The sequence below is a fragment of the Sorex fumeus genome, unplaced genomic scaffold (genome assembly GCF_029834395.1).
Source record: "Sorex fumeus unplaced genomic scaffold, SorFum_2.1 ptg000111l, whole genome shotgun sequence".
NCBI classification, from domain to species: Eukaryota; Metazoa; Chordata; class Mammalia; order Eulipotyphla; family Soricidae; genus Sorex; species Sorex fumeus.
In genome coordinates this window covers 6,866,077-6,887,708 of record NW_026606168.1, presented here as the reverse complement: position 1 = coordinate 6,887,708, position 21,632 = coordinate 6,866,077, and the positions used below count along the sequence as shown (strand labels likewise).

At 41.2% G+C, this 21,632-nt stretch overlaps 1 protein-coding gene across 3 annotated transcripts in view; it reads right to left on the bottom strand.

The window, feature by feature from the left end:
* The window catches only part of SLC12A1 (solute carrier family 12 member 1), a 117,826-nt gene that overhangs the window by 60,361 nt on the left and 35,833 nt on the right, over nt 1–21,632 (bottom strand). For all 3 annotated transcript variants that reach the window (XM_056135340.1, XM_056135339.1, XM_056135341.1), the window contains exons 8-13: nt 20,203–20,330; nt 8,080–8,164; nt 5,102–5,253; nt 3,165–3,272; nt 2,734–2,857; nt 1,082–1,183 (exon numbers count right to left, since the gene is read on the bottom strand). In XM_056135340.1, the coding sequence (XP_055991315.1) occupies nt 1,082–1,183; nt 2,734–2,857; nt 3,165–3,272; nt 5,102–5,253; nt 8,080–8,164; nt 20,203–20,330 (699 nt within the window). The remainder of the gene's footprint in view (nt 1–1,081; nt 1,184–2,733; nt 2,858–3,164; nt 3,273–5,101; nt 5,254–8,079; nt 8,165–20,202; nt 20,331–21,632) is intronic.

The following is a 21,632-nucleotide window of genomic DNA, read 5'->3' as shown; positions in this document are numbered from 1 at the left end:
TCATTTCTGGTGGTACCGTGGGGACCATACAGTAGTGGGGATTGATCCCAGGCTTCCCCCATGCTGAATGTGCATCTAGCCTTTTCTATTTTGCCTTCTGTGTGCTTCTCTGCCTCCCTCGCCTTTATCTAATCTGCTCTTTTTCTCCTGTCTCTCCATGTTCTTCCCTGGATTTGCCATCTTCATTCCTTTACCTTGTTTTTTCAAAACTAGATATAATATGGCATGGAGGCACACGTAGCTATGATTTATTGTATTCCAGACTTGAACTTAATATCTTCAGCTTAAAAGCAGACAAAGCAGCACAAATTGTCCTTGGTTATCTGCCACAGCCTAGTGGCCTCCAGTGGTTGAAAGTTTTCAGCTATATTTTGCTTTATTGACAGCAGACTCTCCAAAGGAGAGTTGGGATCATGACAGGCCTGAAAAATAGAAGTGAGTTTCTATCCCTGGCCAAAGTCCTTGTGAGAAGGACTTTCTAAAGGGTGGTGCTGGCAAATCTCCATTCTTGGGGAAGGCAGACGCCATTCTATTGGTCAATAGAAGCAGAGAAAAGCAAGGGAAGCTGCAGAATTGGTGTGGAATTTTGCACCACTTTAAGCCAGAATTTGAGGAATGCAGCGATGTCACCAGAATCCATGTGAATCTGCATTGACTGTGCTCAGCAGGTAATTACAGGAACTACTCATCCTTCTCTTCAGCACCATGGGCAAGAAACAAATTGATAGTAAGGAAGTTTCAAATATATACATTTATTCCACTTCTGTGGTCACTTTCACCCTGGAAATAAATAGTGGTGTTTTTCTACTGCTGAAATAAATGTGGTTTCTCTTGCAATGAATAATTTATTGCCACAGGAGAAAATCGACTTTACGGTTGGTCAAAAAGGCCATTGCTCAAATGATTCTTTTCTATTTCAGAAGCCATCCCCCTGACGCACCAAAATAAAGTGGATTACACTGTCCACCAGGATATAAAGAAATACATAGGCACCGACTAATCACTTTTTGCTGGCTTATTTCAATTGGAGACAAATAAACTGTTTATTTAGGCAAACTGTAGTTTTGGAAGGTCAACTTACCTGGAGACTTGGCATAAGAGGCATGGAAGCAGGAGAAGTTAATAAGTGCGTAGGAAGCCAGGAAAAAGTTGGAGATGATGGGAGCGATGGTGTTTAGTTCCGCTGTGAAAGAAGCAGAATTGAGCATGTACGTATGAGAGATGAGACCAGCAGCTGAACAGCTGTTACAGCCTGGAAGCTTGACTTTATTTGGAAATTGAAAACATAGCTAGCATCTGTCAAAGTTTAAGAAGCTGGTGATTTTTCTTCGAGGCTGCATTCATTTAAAAATATATTGTTGACCAGGGTTTCTAGAAGGTAATAAGCAAGAAAGCCTACTAGTGCAAATTAGGCAGTCAAGACCTCTACTCAGGTAGAAATGGGTAGAGTTTGGGGGCTGGGCAGATGATAAATTCTCCTAAGATTTATTCTGGAGTTGCTGAAGCCTGTGTTCTTTATCTGCTATGCATATAATCAAAAGGTTGTCAGGTGATATATTAATAAATTCCTGTACATTATAAATTCCTGATCGAAAATCTTTCTGCACATACCCCTCTTGCTCTCTCTGACTTTCAAGAACCTTGTTAGTTTTTTGCATTTTTCCTACATCTACAGAGATTCTTTTAAGGACTGCAATGAGGAAAAAAAATTTACTTTAGCGGTTAAACATCCAGTATAATTTAATCCTATCCTTATTGTTTAATTTGTGAGACAAGAGACAGAGACATTCTCATCTACCTGTCAACCTCAAGGATGAAAGCACAACTGAGTGTGATTCTAGAACATGGAACTCAGCAAGCAGGCAAGTCAAAGTAGCTGTCAGAGAGCACCCCTACATTTTTCTCAGAGTAATTTTTTAGGATGCTATTTCATTGATACATTTTTCTAACCCTGGTTACTTGATCATTTCAGTGCTGGATAGGATGGTGCTTATTAAGTCTTAAAGTTTAAATAACAAATTCAGAAGCATCTGTATATAATCACATTGTTTGCAATCACCTCACAAGGAAGTCAACCTTCCCCCTCTTAAACCTCACAAAACTTATGAAGATATTGGATATAGCCATGTGTGGCTTTTATGGAATGAGGAGAAACACTCCTTCTTTGGGACTGCTGTGCAGAGGACGTGTCTGTTTGTCTGTTACTACAATCCTTGCCATTTACTTCTTTTCCTCTGAGATGCTCACCAACCACAGTGATGCCTTAGAGGGGAGAAAGATGAATGCAAACTAAAGCTGTTGAGCATGACTCGCTGTGGTTATAGAAGTTCCTTAGCAAGAAGGAGCTGAGTATGGTCCAGGTGAGTAGCGTGCAAACATTACTGGTCAATGAATCCCCTGATGCATGAGCAAAACTGCAGATTCCTATCTTCTGGGATTCTTCTCCTAACTCTAGGGGTGCTTGAGAAGTGTGCACATTGACAATCCTGTCCGTAAGTCTGGTCCTGGACATAGGTGGTCTATGGACCACATTTTTGGAACAGATGATACTGGTTGCCAGGCCAGGGTATATAAGGACAGGGCAGCTGGAGAAGAGTTTACTATTTCCTGCTTCGCCTCAATATTCCCAACTGGGATCTAAAGAACAATCAAGTCGTTTCTCCCATTAAGAGAGAAATCCTCTGGGTAATCAGAATGCTTTGGCTTTCAGTGAAGAACAAACAAACTACAAACCAATAAGGATGAACGCCATGGCTATGACAAAGGTGAGAATGTATCCTCTCAGTGGTTCATTGTTCTTCCCATAGCCCTTTGCAAAGAACTGCAGAGCTTTGTAGATGTTGTCCTTGCACAGGGCCTAATGGAAAAGAAGAGGAGAAATCTGTCATTCTTATCTATTGCACAGTCATTTTCCCTAGAGGATATGAAACAAAAAGATTTGGGGAAAGAAAAAGCAGTACACAATATGAGGCACAAGTTAATACAGCTGTTTATCATTCTTTATATTATTGGAATTGATCTTTACTCTGTGACAGACATAGCATGTGAGCCAGATGAAAATGTTAAGTGGTTTCGGGAAGGATGGAAAACGGTTCCCAGTCAGTTTGAGTATAGCAGAGGGCACAGCAGCAGGGAGCAGAGGAGGTCCCCTGTGCCTGGGTCACCTGGAACACTTTGGGGGCGCTGACGAGGGAGGCCAGGGCAGAGGAGAGGGTGGCTGAAAAGATGCCTGCAGTGATGAGGGGACCAAATCCAGACACCATGCTCATGACCTGGGGAAAAGACAGTCAAGTAAGGAGAAGGATCTAACAGATAGTTTAAACATACACGTGGTAACATCTCAACAAAAACACCCCCTGTTCCACTTTTTGTGACTTGGAATCTCCTTTATGAGTTCAGTGCTTTTAACCAGGTTGGTTTTGTTTTTGAACTTCGTTCCCTGTTCCTTTTTCATTTTCAAGTTGTCAATATTTTGGTTTTACTTTTAATCCAAAATTGAAGCAACCTTTTTTTACTGTTGCTATTTTGGAAATGTGGCAAATGCTCACTGCCACACATCTAGAAGATACTGGAAAGAATAAAGGAGGAAACGGTTTCAAGGATTTTGACGTTTCCTCCTTTTACGCTTTGTCAGCATGTGTTTCTTTCATGAGAGGAAATGCTATCCAACAGAAAGTGGTATTTTAATAAGGTTTGGGGAGGGGCTCAGCTGTTGACCTTCTTTTAAAAGTAATTATTAGCCTTTTTTGTTCTTTCTGCACATCGAGGCTTTTCAAACCTTTGCCTGTTTCCTGTGCTCATTAAACATAATTTCAAATCTAAGACCTGATGAGATTTTATCAATGTAAGTCATCTTTTTAAATAATACCTTTAGCTAAGCTAATTTTTTCCATATTTTAAAATTTATTTTAATGAGTCACCAGGAGATACAGTTACAAACTTACTGACTTTCATGATTGTGTTTCAGTCAAACAATGTTCAAGCACCCATCCCTCCACCAGTGCCCATTCTCCACCACCAATGTTCCCAGTATCCCTCCCCCCATTCCCACCCCTTTCTACCCCCTTCCTTTGTGGCAGGCACATTCCCTATTATTCTCTCTGTCCTTTTGGGTGTTTGGTTTGCAATACATGTATCAAACGGCCATCATATTTGGTCCACGCCTCTACTATGCCGAGCAATCCCTCTACCCATCATTTACTTAGTGCTCCTCTATCCATCACATTTACATCCCCCCACCCTCACCAGCGCATGAAATTGGCTTCCAAGCCGTGGGGCAATCCTCTTGACCCTTATTTCTACTGTCCTTAGGTGTTAGTCTCCTATTATGTTACTTTATATTCCATAAGTGAGTGCAGTCATTCTATGTCTGTCCCTCTCTTTCTGACTCATTTCACTCATTATACTCTCCATGTTGAACCACTTATTATTTGACTTTTTCTAATAACTGCATAGTATTCCATTGTGTAGATACACCAAAGTATCTTTAACCAGTCATCTGTTCTCAGCCACTAAGGTTTTTTTTTTCAGATTCTGCTATTGTAAGCTAATTTCTTTTTGTTGGTTGTTCAACTAGATGAACGATGCTTTCATGATAAATTTGCTTCTCCTACTGTTCAGAAATCATTCAAACTCATAGGTTCCAAGTTCTATAGTTTTCCCAGTTTCCCTTTCCCCATGCCTCTTATTTACATCCTCTTCTGCCACTCACAGTTTCCTTCTTGTCTTCTGGGCACTCTAGGGCCCTACGCGTGAAATGCTCCTCAAGTGCAAACAGGTTGAGTTTTTCATTCTCCCAATCGTAAAGCTTTGCACAGTCAATTAGAAAATACATAATATTGCTTGGGAAACTTTTCCCTGGTGATGCAATTTATAGAACAGTCTGATCTTCCCCACCACGGTAAATGGAACCTCAGGATTTGCTTCCACATTATGCCTATATGCGTCCCTTCCCTCCCACAGAAAATGTGCTCTGCTGAGTAGAAATCAATTAATAACCAGCCACTGCACAGTCAGAAATTTCATCGCACATGATGTTCTAAACGTGAAAACATGAGTAATAGGCAGAATTCTTATAATACACTGTTTCTGCGGGTCAAACCTGAAAATTGTTCATCAGTCCATACTGACATGGCTCGTGTCGACATCTTGAGAAGTCATAGCCCAACCCACAGGCTGCTGAGCCATTACAGTTCATCCCAGAAATGATGGTGTCATTCATGCTCCCAGTGGCATCCCGGACCACACAGGCTCCTGGGGAGACAAAGGTGGCTTGTCATTCCTTAGAAAACCCTTGAGATTTTCATCTTAAAACATACTAAGTTTATTTTGAGTTTGAACAGTTCTATTACCTATCCTATCCCATTATCTGTCTGACATTCATTGTCTGCCTTCCCAGGCCATAGTCTTTGGAAGTTTCCATTCTCTGAAGCCTGGGATTATCCCTCGTGCCTAACAAATTTCCACTTTTATTGCCTTGGGTGGTTTAAATCCAGGCTGGAGCCTACCCACCCTTGAAGGGGATTAAGATGCTCTTTCTAAGTGCATATGGCTATATTCTGCATGTAATACACACTGAATTTGTATTTCCTCACTTAAAGCTACTTACTGGATTGTTTTCAAGAATTTGTGTCTGTAAAAGATCCTAGGGTAGCACTGTTAAATTCTAATACTTAAGAAAACCGATCCCTTGTCTTTAACAAATAATATTTTTGTGTAGATTTTAAGCTATTCTACTTCCTATACAATTTTAATAGATTAAATAAATACACATATATTTTGGGATATTAAGATGTTGTTGGTAACAAACATTATGGTCAGATATTTATCTGATTAACCAGTTCATTATTTTCTTTTCTGTGGGGGGTATGCCTGGTGGAGCTCGGAGGCCACTCCTGATTAGTATTCAGAGGCCACCCGTCCTGGTGCTTAGGGAATCATCTGCAGTGCCTGGATTTGAACCAAAGTCAGCCACATGCAAGGTAAATATCTTAAGCCCTGTATTCTCTCTCTGATCCCTTAAGTCTATTATTTTAATATTTTTGGGAACTTCTGTTATCTCTATTATAAACATTATGTGATGGATATTTTTGTGCTTTCATTATTTTCTTCTGTAGTTCAGATTTTTTTCTCTAGGATAGATTCCTAGAAATGGAGTATGGACTTAATCACTGACCTTCCTTATGCATTTTTCTAACTAATCTCTGCTATAACATATCAGTCATATGAGAATTGAAATATGTGACTATAGGTGCTAAATACAGATAACTTTTCTGCGCTACCTAAGGGTAAGTAGCTAATAAACCAAATTCTAACCAATAAGCCATTCATTTTGCTTTTTGAACCCCACCTGGAATGAGTTCTCATTCCTTGCTAATAACTCAAGAGAGAACCCCGACAAGTATTAATGAAAGACCTCACTTTTTGACATACAATTCAGCCTTTGAATCTGAATTCTTAATTATAGATCTTCAAGTTGAAAGAGTCATTTAAAATAACCAGTGCATAAATTCTGTTTGTGCAGCCCTAAGAGGTAGTCTGACAACCTCATCTTAAATGCTTAAAATTATAGATATTGGCTACCAAAAAAAACCTCTTCATTCTAGATTTTACCTTTTTGCATTGATCATGTATGTTGATCTGATTTTTCTGAACCATGTTATCTTAACTTCTTTATAATAGATCTCTCAAAATTCTCACAAAGCCAAGCCCTGAGCCATTATTCACAAATGACAGACGATGGACCACTGTGACTATTCTCTTATCCTGGGAAAAGTATTTCCAACCATTGGGGAAAACTAGAAGAATAGCTGAAATTAGTTCTATAACTTTATTCATTCCCTAATCTACATTTTGTGAGAGAAAGATAATCATTTGAGAAATTTAACTATAGATAATTTCAATATCATTTAAAAATATCTCAGTTTCTCAAAATATTGGAATAAAGTCTCTACATGTACCCAAACTTGGACGTACCAAAATACAGTTAACAATAGTGTTCAATTTACTCCACAAGGAGGCAGTGGGAGAAACAGAAATCTAACTCAATTGTTTTTTCTTTTTTCTCCAGAAACCAAGTCAAAGCATTCTACAGGCACGTCCACAATATCGCCTAGAGTAGACAGAGGACAACCAGGAAATGGCCTACATTGAAATGGACATCAAGGCCTCCAGAATGGACCTGTTTGTAGCTGTATTACCTAGTGCACACAGAAAATAGTTTTTTCCTGGAACATTATTACACATTTGTTTCTCTCCTCCTATGGCATAAAGTAAGGTGACCTCCAACGAGGAGGAGGTGTGCCTGCTGGCGGCAGGTAGAACAAAAGTCAGCTTAGGAACAGCAGGCAAATTCACACATTTTCTGCTCACTGAGCAATGTGGGGGCTGGCCGCCCACATGGCTGACAGCCAGGTCGTGTTCTGATCTCCTGCCAATTGGTAACAGTGAGAGTTCCATATTAGGGGTGGCAGTAGAAGGAGGAGATATAGTCATCAAGCCTACATCTTTTGTCTTTGGCTAAGGCTTTTTTGAGTTTGGGGTTTGTCTTGTTTGGGTGTTTCTTTTGCTCCATCTTCCACCTGCCTCTGAGGCAAGGGAGGTAGATGCTGCAAGGACTGGCTTCCTTTGTAAGGGGAATTATCATCTTGAGTAGTACAATGGGACCCTCTCTGTGGTCAGGTCAAAGGACAATCTGATTAGCTGTCCCCAACCTTGACCTAGAGATGCTTACATTAAACCTGCATTGCATTCAAACACCTCCAGTACCCCAAAAAGGAATTTCTATTCCTTTAAAAATGTTTCTATTTGTGGGCTGGAGAGATAGTACAGTGGGTAGGCCGCTTGCCTGGTATGTGGTTGACCTGGGTTCATTCCTGGGTACCACATATAGTTTCCAGATCACTACCAGGAGAAATTCCTGAGTTCAGAACCAGAAGTACCCTCAGTATCATTGGATGTGATACAGAACAAGTATTTTTTAAAATTTTTCTACTTATGTTCCACCCAACATCCATTGGCTCTGATAAGTGAAGGACCACTGGGTCCCTTGCAGTTCTGGTATTCTGCTGCCCAACTTACCGACACAGATAGCAACTCCTATGTAGGCAATAGTGGTGATCAAAATTGCCAGCATGGTTCCTCTGGGGATGGCATCTTGGGGATCCTTTGAGAAAAATAATATGGAAGGTATGAGGACTTGAAATAAGAACTTGAGATTATCTGGTGTTATTTTTGTATTTTCAAATTTTAGTTTACTTTTCCCAAATCAAGTTTAGAAAAGATAAAGCAAATGGGAAAGTAGTGAATCTGAGTTATTTTTTGGACAATGGCCAGGCTTTTAACAATGAATGAGGAAATCTATAAAAGGGTCAAGGATTTGGCTCAGGAGCAGAGCAGGTGTGTGAGTGCCAGGTTCAATCTCAGGTACCATGAAGCAACGACTGTAAAACTTTGCACTAGATAGAAGAGGTCCCTGATTGTTCAGAAGTTCTCATAGCAAACTGCATTAACACCTCTCCTTCCTCTTTACCTCCTGTCATTTCAAGCAGATGGATCAGACCTTATAGTGAGAGGAAATGTACAAGTATAACTGTCTCATTGATGATCTATGTACATGATCTTTGTTTTTATTTTTTGGGGGGTCACACCTGGTGATGCACAGGGGATACTTCTGGCTCTGCATTCAAGAATTACTCTTGGCGGTGCTCAGGGGACCCTATGGGATGCTGGGAATCGAAACGGGTTGGCCGCGTGCAAGACAAACACCCTACCTGATGTACTATCACTCCAGCCCAATCTTTGTTTCGTTTTTTATTAAGCTTAGGCTTGCCTTTGAAATAAGTCACTTTTAGAAAGAAAAAAAAGATTATCTACTTCATTCCCCAGTCCCTCAATTTTTACCATTTGGAATCCAGTTTAGAAAGGACTGTAATGGGTGATGTTTAATTTCCATAAGCAGGCATAAAAAGACAAATTTAACCTTTTACCAGAAAATGGGCTTTTTCCCCCTCGCTTATAAATGTGTATAAATTCACTAAGTAGAGCTCTCCTTGTATACAATGTACCATTTTATATCCTATTTAGAGGGCTGAATCACATCATAATCAATTTTCAAGGAGGGAAACTTCTAAATAATTGAATTCAACTTAACAGAGATTATTAGATGGAGATTTTACTTGGAATAAAGTAGGAGTCAATAAGAATTGAATGAAACGAACACAATCTCTGCAGGCATTAGTTTCCATACAAGAGGATGGAAGACTTACCAATACAAATAGGCAATCAATGCAGTCAACCAAAGTTTCATTTTTTAAAAAAATGAAATAGACTGATAAAAGCCCACCAGAAATGTCAACTCCTGGTCCTGACAGTTGGTACAAGCAAGCAAATCTGCTATTCCACAGAAGAGGTAAACTGGCCTGACAAGACCATTCTGGATTCCTCCATAGCTGGAAGCCTGCCTCATGAGTGTGCTGAAAGAGGATAGCTGGAATAGAGAAGAGATCACTAAGAAAATGATGGTTGGAGGAATCGGCCGGGATGGAAGATGTGTGCTGAAAGTAGATAAAGGATCAAACATGATAACCTCTCCGTATCTGCATTGCAAACCATAATGCCCCAAAATAGAGAGAGAGTGTATGGGGAGTATTGTCTACCATGGAGGCAGGTGGAGGGTGGGATAGGTGGGGTATACTAGGGATGTTAGTGGCGGGGATTGTGCACTGGTGGAGGGATGGGTGTTTGATCATTGTGTGATTGTAACCCAAACATGAAAGCTTGTAACCATATCTCACGATGATTCAATAATTTGTTTTTTAGAAGACCATTCTGTGAGAGACCGCACTTTCTGTTTCAGAAACATCTGTTTATAGAAGCGTTTGTTAGGACATGTACTTATCCATCTTTCTTATTTTTAAATTCTTATCTCCAAAAATGTAAAAGCAAACATGGCCAGCAGGCATGATCACACAGAAGAACAAAGGCAGGCAGATCTAAAAGGACCGTGCCACCTCCCAATTCACAGAGTGGTCCCCACTTCATTTTACTGGATTGAGAGGACTCAAATTACTGGGGCACATGCTTTGCATGTCTGAGACCCCAAGTACAATCCCTGGCATTGTAGGGCCCCTCTCACTCCCTGGTGTCCCTCACACAGTGTTGGGGAGGCCCCCCAAAATTTAGAAAAAATATTTATTTTTTTGGCTTAGTATTTATTGGAATTGGAATGAAATGTGAAGAATTTATTTAGGTAGGAACAAGAGGTATACATTCTAAGACTGAGAAGTGGGGAGATGGAAGATTATTTGTCCCTAAAACACAAAAATTCATTTTAATTTAATAATAGTAGCTTGTGGCTGGAGAAATAGCACAGCGGGTAGGACATTTGCCTTGCACAGGGCTGGCCCGGGTTTGATTCTTCTTTCCCTCTCAGAGAGCCCGGCAAGCTACCAAGAATATCCTGCCTGCACGGCAGAGCCTGGCAAGCACCCCGTGGCGTATTCAATGTGCCAAAAACAGTAACAACAAGTCTCACAATTGAGACATTACTAGTGCCCACTCAAGCAAATCAATGAACAGCAGGACAGTGCTACAGTGCTACTAGTTGCTTAAAGTCACTTTTTCCTCACTGGGGGTGGGGCTTGGTGCTCAGGGGCTACACCTGGTTCTGTGCCTGGGAGATATTCTTGGTGGTGCTCAGGGAACCATATGCTGTTAGGCTGACCATAGGTCAACCATAGGCTGACCTCAAGAAAGGCAAACACCTTAATTGTCATACTATGACTCAACCTTTCTCTCCACTCTAAAATTACTTTATGGGGGTATGGTGACGCCAGCAGGTCAATTTGTACCTGTGTGGTGAGTGCATCAGAAGCCTGATGGCATCATCAGGCTTTCAGATATCCCAAAATTGCTGCTGTGCCTTTGGCCAGACCCAAAAACTTGGGGCAAAGTTTACCAAGAAAGTAAACAGCCAAAAGTTAGGTATGTGGGAGACACCCACAAACCATCTCCGGCTCAGCTATATAATTGGAGGCATGGCCTCTCTGGTTCCTGATCGAACTGCCTAATGGCCATGATCCCAGAGACTCAGAAACAAATCTCGGAACCCAAAGAATTTTGGCAGGAATCCATCCTGTTCCTGCAGTAGGTTACTGGAGCTGGGCCACTCCAGGTGGGAATAGGTTTCATGCCTTGGCCTGTTCCCCTTGGTGGCCCGGTGACCACCATCCTCCACAGTCAGGTTTGGGCCTACAGTGATGAGACACGTGGGGCCTCACCAGACTGGGTGGAACCAACCCTTTCCTCCCCATCCCAGCGAGACCCCAAGTTGCCGCCTACAAACAGCCTCTCTGACTCCTGATTGAGCTAATTAATGGTCATGATCCCAGAGACTCAGAAACAAATCTCGAAACCTAGTGGCTTTTGGCAGAAATGCATCTGGACCGCATACAAGGTGGCCGCCGCGTCAGAGTTTATTGGAAAGCCAGGTATGAGCCGGCAATGACGGGGCAACTGCAGTCTCATGGGAAGGGGGTTGGTACCGACTCGTCCTTCACGCCCTACCAAGGTCATGAGTTGCCCCCCACAAGTGGCTCTCTGGCACAGTCATGGCTCCAGAGGCAAAAGGACTTAATCCAGAGCCCAGCAGCTTGCGGCAGAAAAGTGAATGGACCATGCACTAAACTACGGCGCCATGCCTCCCTTGGAGGGAAAGGATGTTGCTCCACTCCACCTTTTTCCCACCCAGCAGCAAGGTGGCCGCCGCCTCAGAGCTTATTGGAAAGCCAGGTATGAGTTGGAAGTGACAGGACAACTGCAGTCTCTTGGGAAGAGGGGTGGTACCGACTTGTCCTTCATGCCCTACCGAGGTCACGAGCTACCCCCTCACGAGTGGCTCTCTGGCACGGCCATGGCTCCAGAGGCAAAAGGACTTAATTCAGAGCCCGGAAACTTGCGGCATAAAAGTGAATGGACCATGCAACAAACTACAGCGCCATGCCTCTCCAGGAGGGAAAGGATGTTGCTCCATTCCGCCTTCCCCCCCCCCCCCCCCCCGCCCCCCGCAGCCAGGTGGCTGCTACCTCAGAGCTTAGTGGAAAGCCAGGTATAAGCCAGTGGCGACGGGGCAACTGCAGTCTCATGGGAAGGGGGGTGGTACCGGCTCGTCCTCCACGCCCTACCAAGGTCATGAGTTGCCCCCTACAAGTGGCTCTCCAGCATGGCCATGGATCCAGTGGCAAAAGGACTTAATCCAGAGCCCAGCAGCTTGTGGCAGAAAAGTGAATGGACCATGCACTAAACTATGGTGCCATGCCTCCCTGGGAGGGAAAAGGTATTACTTCCTTCCACCTTTCTCCTCGCTGGTAGCAAGGTGGCCACTGCCTCAGAGCTTATTGGAAAGCCAGGTATGAGCTGGCAGTGATGAGGCAACTGCAGTCTCATGGGAAGGGGGGTGGTACCGGCTCGTCCTCACACCCTACCAAGGTCATGAGTTGCCCCCCATGAGTGAATCTCCGGCATGGCTATGGCTCCAGAGGCAAAATGACTTAATCCAGAGCCTGGCAGCTTGTGGCAGAAAAGTGAATGGACCCACCATCAGCAAGGTGGTCACTGCCTCAGAGCTTATTGGAAAGCCAGGTCTGAGCCAGTGGTGACAGGGCAACTGCAGTCTCATGGGAAGGGGGCGGTACCGGCTCATCCTCTGCATCCTACCAAGGTCAGGGGTTGCCCCCACGAGCAGCTCTCCAGCACATCCATAACAACAGATGCACAGAAACCAATCTCGTAATTATCTGGCTCTTTGCAGAAATCCAAAATCGTGAGGCCACTATTGCGGCCACATGAAATTATATGATTCTCATAACCAGCTATAGAAAACAAAGTATTTCACAATGCCTTTTCAGCAATTCTGATTTTTTGGAGGGGGGGAATTCTAAACAATAATGGTGCACCTTTTGTTGAAATAATAAATGTAATCAATGTAGAGAATAGTTAAATGGAAATCATCTGCCTCACAGGCATTGGGAGGTGTGAGAGGGGGGTATATTGGGGTTCTTGGTGGTGAAAAATGAGAACTGGTGAAGGGAGAGGTGTTTGATCATTGTGTGACCAAGACTTAAACTTGAAAGCTTAGTAACTTTTCCCACAGTGATTCAATAAATAAGTATAAGAAGAAAAAATAATAAATAAATAAAATTGTGGAAAAAAAAAGTAAGATGGAGTTCATGCCCAATTCAATCAGCTTATCAGTGGCTGAATAAATAGCAGTACTCCTACATTGAAAAAAAATTACTTTAAAAATTTTTTTCACAAAGGTTTGACTGGGCCGTAAATTGGGCCCCAATATCTTAATTCATAATATGTTCATGTTGCCTGATCTGGCTACATTTTCCATAGTGAAGACTCAGAACTTTAACAAATTCTTTTTTTCTTTTTCCCCCTTTTTTCCTTCCTTCCTTCCTTCCTTCCTTCCTTCCTTCTTTCTATGTATTAATTTTGCGAGGGGGGGAGCAAACCTAGTGATGCTCAGGGATTTCTCTTGGCTCTGTGCTCAGGAATCACTTCTAGAGGGACTCCAGGGATCAGATGGGCTGCCAGGGATCAAATTGCAGTCAGCTGCATGCAAGTGTACTGCCCTCTGTATTATCTCTCTAACCCAATTTCAACAAATTCTTAGTGTTTTATCCAAAGTGTTCGTTTCCATTCTCTCTAAAGTAACCCAAACTCTAACCTTTCTTTTCCTTTCTTCATTAAATATGGTATCCATTTTTCTTATACTGAATGCAAGGAATTTACTAGGTCTCTGCTTTCTGAGTATGTCAACTATATCCCAATGTTTCAAGGCTGAAATGGCACTTAAATTCTTTTGATTAAACTTGGCTTCTTTCCAAATCTTCTCCCAAACCACGCACATATCTTTCCAGCCACATATTTACATATCATCAATTTATGTGTTAAAAAAAAGTTCAGGATGGAACTTGATAGCATATACTGTACCAACTAGTGCTGACTGCCACTGTGGTATCTTGGAAAGGATTCTGAGACCCCGAGCAGGCACCAGCATTTTACATATCCCCTAGAGCATGTAGATAATAAATATTTGTTAAGCTGAACCAAATCTCCTATGTTTTTATCAATTTTAATTTTAACCTCAGTGAGGAATTGTATCTCTAAGTATTGGGAGTTCTTGAATGCTTCCCCATATGTCCTTAACATGTCTGATTCCCCCAACCTTTGAGAGCATTTATTATTGCTTCAAATAGCGTTTATCCTTTCTTTTTTTTTTCTATTTGAGTCACACCCAGCAATGCACAGGGGTTACTCTTAGTTCATGCACTTAGGAATTACTCCTGGTAGTGCTCAATGCTGGGACTCGAACTCGGGTTGGCCGTGTGCAAGGCAAATGCTCTACATGCTGTGCTATCGCTCCAGTCCTGCATTCTCCCTTCCTAACTTTCATGGTGTCACTTTTTCTCAGTTCCCTCCAACTTCGCAGATGGCTTCCCCCTTGCCTCTTCAAGGATCCTGTTTATACCACAGCACTTTGTCAATCTCTCTGGGGACTACCTTGGTCCTTTCCTCTCTGCCTTCTAGCACGAACCCAGATAAATGAATCCATGCCATTGCTTCAAAGCCTCTCCTCATTCCTTTTTAGAGCCACAGACTTATAATAAATCTAGCCAGTCACTGACATCTGTCTTCATTCTTATATTCTCCCATTTCAACCTCAGTTGTCACAGTTAAGCTTCCTTTCCCTCATCTACTACCATGGAATCAATCCACGAAGTTTTCAACAACATTAAAAGAAAATAATAGAACAGGCCTGATATAAAATTTTGAGGAGCTGCATGGTTTGTAAAAAAAAGCAAAGAACTAGAGAAAATTGTGTATGTCCTTGGCTGTGATGTATAGCAGTCTCTTACTGATGATCATAAGAAAGAACATCTTTGCCATTTCATCTTCTAACTCCAACAGAAACTGATCTCTTTGATCCATTTTCACTGCCATGGCCTTAATTCAGGCTCATATGATCACATGTCCAAACTACTGTTAACAGTCTTTAACTGATCTTCCTGCCTCTCATCTTCCTACCCATCACTAAGAACCTTTAATCCATCCTCATGAACCTTAAACAGATTCTCCCTGAACACAAAAATCCAATTACAGTACTCCTAATTGCTAACTTTCTGAGAATCTCTAGCTAGTTTGAGGATAATATTCAAACTGCATTTTCTTTAATTTAAAGGATCTTTGTATTTTATTATATAGTATGTAATTTTTTTGTACTATAAGTCAGGGTTTTTTTTTGTTTGTTTTGTTTTGTTTTTGGTGGGGTAGTTTTCCCAGTATAACTGAAGAGGCCTGGAGGTCTTTCCAGGCCACATGCAGCCAACTGGGCCAGTGGTTCAGTACAAGGGCCCAAGGACACAATACTTCTTAAGTATCAGGAGCCACTTTGGCTACTTTGGCATGTTTGGGGTCTCCAGGATTATACCAGATGGTTGTGGGGACTTTCAGGGCTACATCTGATAATGCCCAATAGAAGGCTGTGAGTTGAACCCAGGTGAGGAACAACCCTTCAAGCCAGTGCCGTGTAATATCTGCCCAGTCCTGAAAATTCATTTTAATTATAAAATCACCCAAGTATCTTTTTAAATATTTTATTTGAGGCACTGTGATTTATAGTACTCTTAGTGATAGGTTCCAATGCCACACTCTCCACCAGAGTGGCTGTTCCCTTCCACAGTTGTCTAGAGGTTCCCCCTCATCACACCTTATCTCTACCATGGTAAGCTCAGTTCTTTAGACCAGTTCTTAGGTTCCGTTGCCTTTGGGCATTTGTTATTCCCTTGCTATGTTTTTTTTTACATCCCATATATGAGAGATCATTAGATATCTGTCTCTGTCCTAACTAAGAATGCAAGTTTTTACAATAATTTTTACAATAATTCTGTTACCACATATGCCCTGAAAATCATGACAGAAATCTTCTGCATTTTCTTTACATGGAAAGTAAAAAAAATCAGAGACTTCTGGCCAACATATTAAACATTCTTTCCTAAGATTGCAGTCTTAAATTACATTGAGAGAAAGAAACTTTGAGCTTGGCATTTTCTGATGGTAGATCTACTTCTTATCTTACTCCCAGAGCACTGTAGAGAGGATCCTTTAACTTAGACTTATGAACATATGTATAAAAATGTTTTATTTATATCCCCAGCATCAAATGATTTTCAGCAGCAGCATTTTTATTGGTACCTTTCAAGACTAGGTTACTTTTATTCTAAATTTCTTCCTTTGTTGTATTGGTGAAATATTACTACTAGGCCCTTAAAATCTGGATCAGCTAATAAGGTCAGACTGTTGGCATTTGAATACAAAACTGAGATGGCCAAGAAGCAGGGTGGGGGGTTGGGTGGGGGAGTGGAATGGAGGGTAGGGGGATGGGCGTGGGGAAGAAGAAAGGGAGCAGACTAAGGGTGCCACAGAGACTTTGATGGTGGTAAAGGTGCAACAAATTTGCTCAGCAAAATCATGCATATTAGTACTACTATAATCATTTTACCTAAATGACAGTAAATTTTAAAATTTATAAATCCATCTCAAATTCTGATTATAAACTGGGTTTTTGTTTGTTTGTTTGTTTGTTTGTTTTGCTTTTTGGGTCACACCCTGTAATGCTCAGGGGTTACTCCTGGCTCTGCACTCAAGAATTACTCCTGGCGATGCTCGGAGGACCATATGGGATGCTGGGAATTGAACTCAGGTTGGCCGCATGCAAGACAAATTCCCTCCCCGCTGTGCTATTGCTCCAGCCTCACAAACTGGAATTTTTGAAAGAGCTTATGGGTGATCTGCTATTCTTTTTTGTTGTTGTTTTTGTTTGGGTCATATCCAATAGTACTCAGAGCTTACTCTTGACTGCACTCAGGGATTATTCCTGCTCGGTTTGGGGGACTATCTGGGTTGTCAGGTATTGAGTTGGGTCAGCCATGCACAAGGCAAAGACTATACCCACTGTACTATTTCTCTGGCCCTCTCAATGTGATATTCTTTAATTTGTTTGTGAACTGCTGGTTCACAGCACTGGAAGTTCAGTGAACTTCAACGCTTTTTTTTTTTTTAAGTGAGACAAAAAACTCAACCAATAGTGGGAATGCCGACTGGTTCAGCCCTTTTGGAAAACAGTATGGACGATTCTCAAAAAATTAGAAATTGAGCTCTCATTTGACCACTCCTAGGAATATATCCCAGAGAGGCAAAAAAGTATAGTCTAAGTGACATCTGCAATTGTTTGTTCATTGCAGCACTCTTTACAATAGCCAGGATCTGGAAAAATCCTGAGTGCCTGAGAACAGATGACTGGTTAAAGAAACTAGGTACATTTACACAATGGAGTACTATGTAGCTGTTAGAAAAGACAAAGTCATGAAATTTACATACAAGTGGTACTACATGGCAAGTATCATGTTAAGTGAAATGGCTCAGAAAGAAAGCAATAGACATAGAAAGATTGCATTCATCTGGGGAACATAAAGTAACAAAATAGGAGACTAACACCCAAGAATGGCTGAGATTAGTACCAGGAATTTTACTCCATGGCTTGGAGGCCAACCACACATGCTAGGGGAAAAGGGAGCTCAGATAGAGACAGGAACACCAAATAAAGGTGTTGGGAGGATCCTCCCAGGATGGGAGAAGCATGCTGAAAGTAGACTATAGACCAAACATGATTGTCACCCATTGCCTCTTTTGCAAACCACAACACCCAATAAGAGAGAGAACAAAAGTGAATGCCCTGCCACAGAGGCAAGGTGGGATGGGGGAGTCTGGGAGGTGGGAGGGATACTGGGATCCATGGTGGTGGGAAATGGGCACTGGTGGAGGCATGGGTATTTGATCATTGTATAATTGAAACCCAAGCACAAAAATTTGTAAGTCTACAGCTGTACCTCGTGATGTCTCACTAATCAAAAAAAATTTAAAAAATTAAAAAAAAAAACTCAACCAATAGCTACATTTCATTACACAGCAATGCTATCTGTATCATTTTGGAAAAGCTAACAAAATTTTTCTGATCCTTGCATAATTTTTCTTAGCTATATCTCTGTGCAACAATTTGCCATACCATCATAGCCTTTTGTCTTTAATATATAAAAATCTAAATGCAAGCATTTATTTAATAAATATCGAAGTCTAACTATTTTTGAGTGTATAGCAATGAACAAAACCAAAAGCAAAATCCGACTTTCATAAAGTTATTGTCTAAGACAATATCTTCACTCTTATTTCCCAGTCTTTCTCCTTACCTAAAACGGTTTCCACTTTCCCTGAGGTTTCTGCAGTTAGAGTAAAAGAGACTACTGTCTTTATTGTTCCTGTGCATGACTGTTTTTCTGTTTTCTTTATCTAGAATACCTTTGCATTTCATCAACAATAATCAATATCATTCTTTGCTTTCCCATGCTCAAAAGTTACTTCTTTGAGAAAATAATCCCCAAGGTAAACTTATTTCTTGAGTTTTTTATTTCATAATCAACTTAGGACATCTTATTATCTAGTTTTTACTCTGGAGAACCTGGCAGGCTACCGGAAGTATCCTGCCCACACGGCAGAGTCTGGCAAACTCCCCATGGTGTATTCAATATGCCCCAAACCAGTAACAATGATGGGTCTCATTCTCCTGACCCTGAAAGAGCCTCGAATGTGGCACTTTCTAAAATCTCAGGACTAGGATGAAGGAGACGTTACTGGTGCCTGCTTGAGGAAATCGATGAACAACAGGATGACAGTGATACAGTGAATCAACTTGGGCAATTCAGACATATTTATTTACAGATCTTACAAATATATTTTTATCTTCTAACACTGATTATAAACCTATTGATGTTTCTTCCTTTCTGCACACAGTAGAGGCAGGTTACTGTCCTTATATGCATTCTCACATTCCTCGTTTAATACTAGAAACCCTTATAATTCATCTGGGCACATGCTTGCCCAGCTAGAGACTACATTTCCCAATCTTCTTTGCAGCTAAGTAAGACTACACACCGATTTCTGGCCAATGGAAGGTCAACAAGAAAAGATACATGCAAATTTGAGAAGTTGCTTGTCCACCATTTTCTTATTCTCCTTCCTATGCTCTGAAACAGAAATTATTAGTCATCCTACATCTTGCAGAAACAGGAAAACCCCAAGGGAATGGTAAAAAAGGAAAGCCATCTGGCATTCAGGGTTTTCCTTCAAAACAGACTGTACTTAGCCACCGAATAACCAGCGAGCTCAAAAGTTTTGAGTGAGAAAAAGAACTGTTACTAGTTGCTAGTGACTGCCATTACTTTATAAAACGTTCCAACCAATATCCTAACTAATACAAAGCTCCTTATAGCACTTAACACAAAGTAATATGGGCTCCACATAAATACCTATTAAATAAGTGATTGTGTCTCTGAATTTAACGAGCTAGGCATTCAAAAGTAAAGGGATTTTTGAGGAGTTTCATTTTCCTCAGAATATTTCAGTATCTCATTCATTATGTGATTTAGAAAGAATAAAAAAAGAAAGAGTAGTTTTGACATGTTCTTCACTGATAATATTCATTTTGTTGGAAATGTGACATACACTCTATGTCACTGAACACAATATCTCTTTTTTAAATTTATTTTGTTTTTTGCTTTTTGGGTCACACCCAACGATGCTCAGGAGTTACTCCTGGCTCTGCACTCAGGAATCACTCCTGGCAGTGCTAGGGGACCACATGGGATGCCGGGGATTGAACCCAGGTTGGCCGCATGCAAGGCAAATGCCATACTCGCTGTACTATCGCTCTGCCCCGACACAATATCTTTTTGGAGGGGAAACCACACCAAGTAGTTCTCAGGGCTTATTCCTGGTTCTCTTCTCAGGGATCACTTCTTGTGGGCTCAAGAGACCATTTGCTTGAGTTAGCCACATACAAGGTAAGCACTCACCCACTATACTATCTCTCTAGCTCCTGAATAGAAATTTTGAGAAAACTGTATGTTAAGGCCAGCTTGGCATTCAAAAAGATCACTTGAAATAACCAAGCAACTTTGCAGAAATCTTACAGCGTTGAAGTTTGCAGAGAAACATGGTCCCAGTCAATATATACAACCCCTTATGGCACCCACCACCTGTACCTCCACCTCTCTGGATGGCAAGACAAAGGAAATTCTATACCTCTAAGTCTCCTGAGATATTGGCACCAGCAAGAATTCCGGTAGCTGCTGGGAAAAAGATGGCAAAGACGGAGAAGAAACCTTCGCCTTTTGTGAAGCTTGGACCAAAGTTTTCTGCAAATATAGATGCTGAAACACAAAAAATTAGACAAATATAAAGTAGAGGGTTTTTTTTTTACAGAGTAGGAGATACACTAGCATTTGACTTTGATATTGCTCACTGCAAATGGGACCCTATATTTAAAAATGGAATTAACTGGAATACAGATGTTGCTACAACCTTGGAGAACCTCATGTTAAATTTACCAAAAGTCGAAATATGTATTTAAGAGTTTCAAATCCCTAGAGCATACTTTTACAAATTGCTAATTTTTGTGTCAACAGAGACAAGTTAAACTGCTTGAGTTTTTTTTTTATTATCAAAGATTGAAAAGGGAGGAAATGGGGAATTTTCTTGTGACCATACAGATGTAAATATATACATGAGACATATTCACCTCTTTTTCACACACATGACTCCCTTCCCACATGTATAAAAGTTGCAATACATTGCTTTCCTTTGTATTTTTTTCAACTTGTGGCAAGTCTCTCTTAACATTTTGCTACTAATGTTGAAAGTCTCTTTCGTCTATGTAGTCCTCTCAAATTCATATACCATATTCGAGGAAGAATAAAATAGTGAGAAATTTTGCTCATAAGATAACACTAAATGAAAAAGAAATGATCTAGAAGAACAAAAAGCAGCATGAAGAAAAATGTGAACAAAAATTCTGAGTTGATGAAAATATAAGGGAATAATTTTTTTCTTTTAATTTATTATGAAGTTTTTTGATCACAACTTGCAGTGCTTAGAGGCTACTCCTGCTTTGTCTTTGAGGGTTGGTTCTGGCAGAGTTCTGGGGACCTTGAGGTATCAGGGATTAAACTGGGGTCAGCTATGTGCAAGAAAAACACTTGGTGGTCCTCAGGGCTTATTCCTGGCTCTTTGCTCAGGGATTACTCTTGATGAGACTCAAGGGTCCATATGTCATGCTGGGGATCAAACTTGGGTGGGTGGCATGCAAGGTGAGCACTCTACTCACTGTACTATTGCTCTGGCTCCAAAGCAAACATCTTAAGACCTGTACATCTCTTTGGTGCAAGGAATGAAGTTTTTAGACCGTGACTCAATGGTGTTTAGCTTGTAGGCCTGGGGCCAAGACTTCAATCCCTGGAATTACTCCACATGCTTAGTATGATCCCAGGCATTGCCACCAGGATGACTTCTGGCACCACAATGAAGTGTGTGTTAATACTGCAGGCAAGTGTGAAACCACAACACAATGACAATAATAATGATGATAGGAAGAGAAGGGAAGTGCCAGTGGGAAGGAAATTTAAAACAAAAAAATTGCAGCAAGAACTGAATGGTCACAGAATGGTCACGGTCCT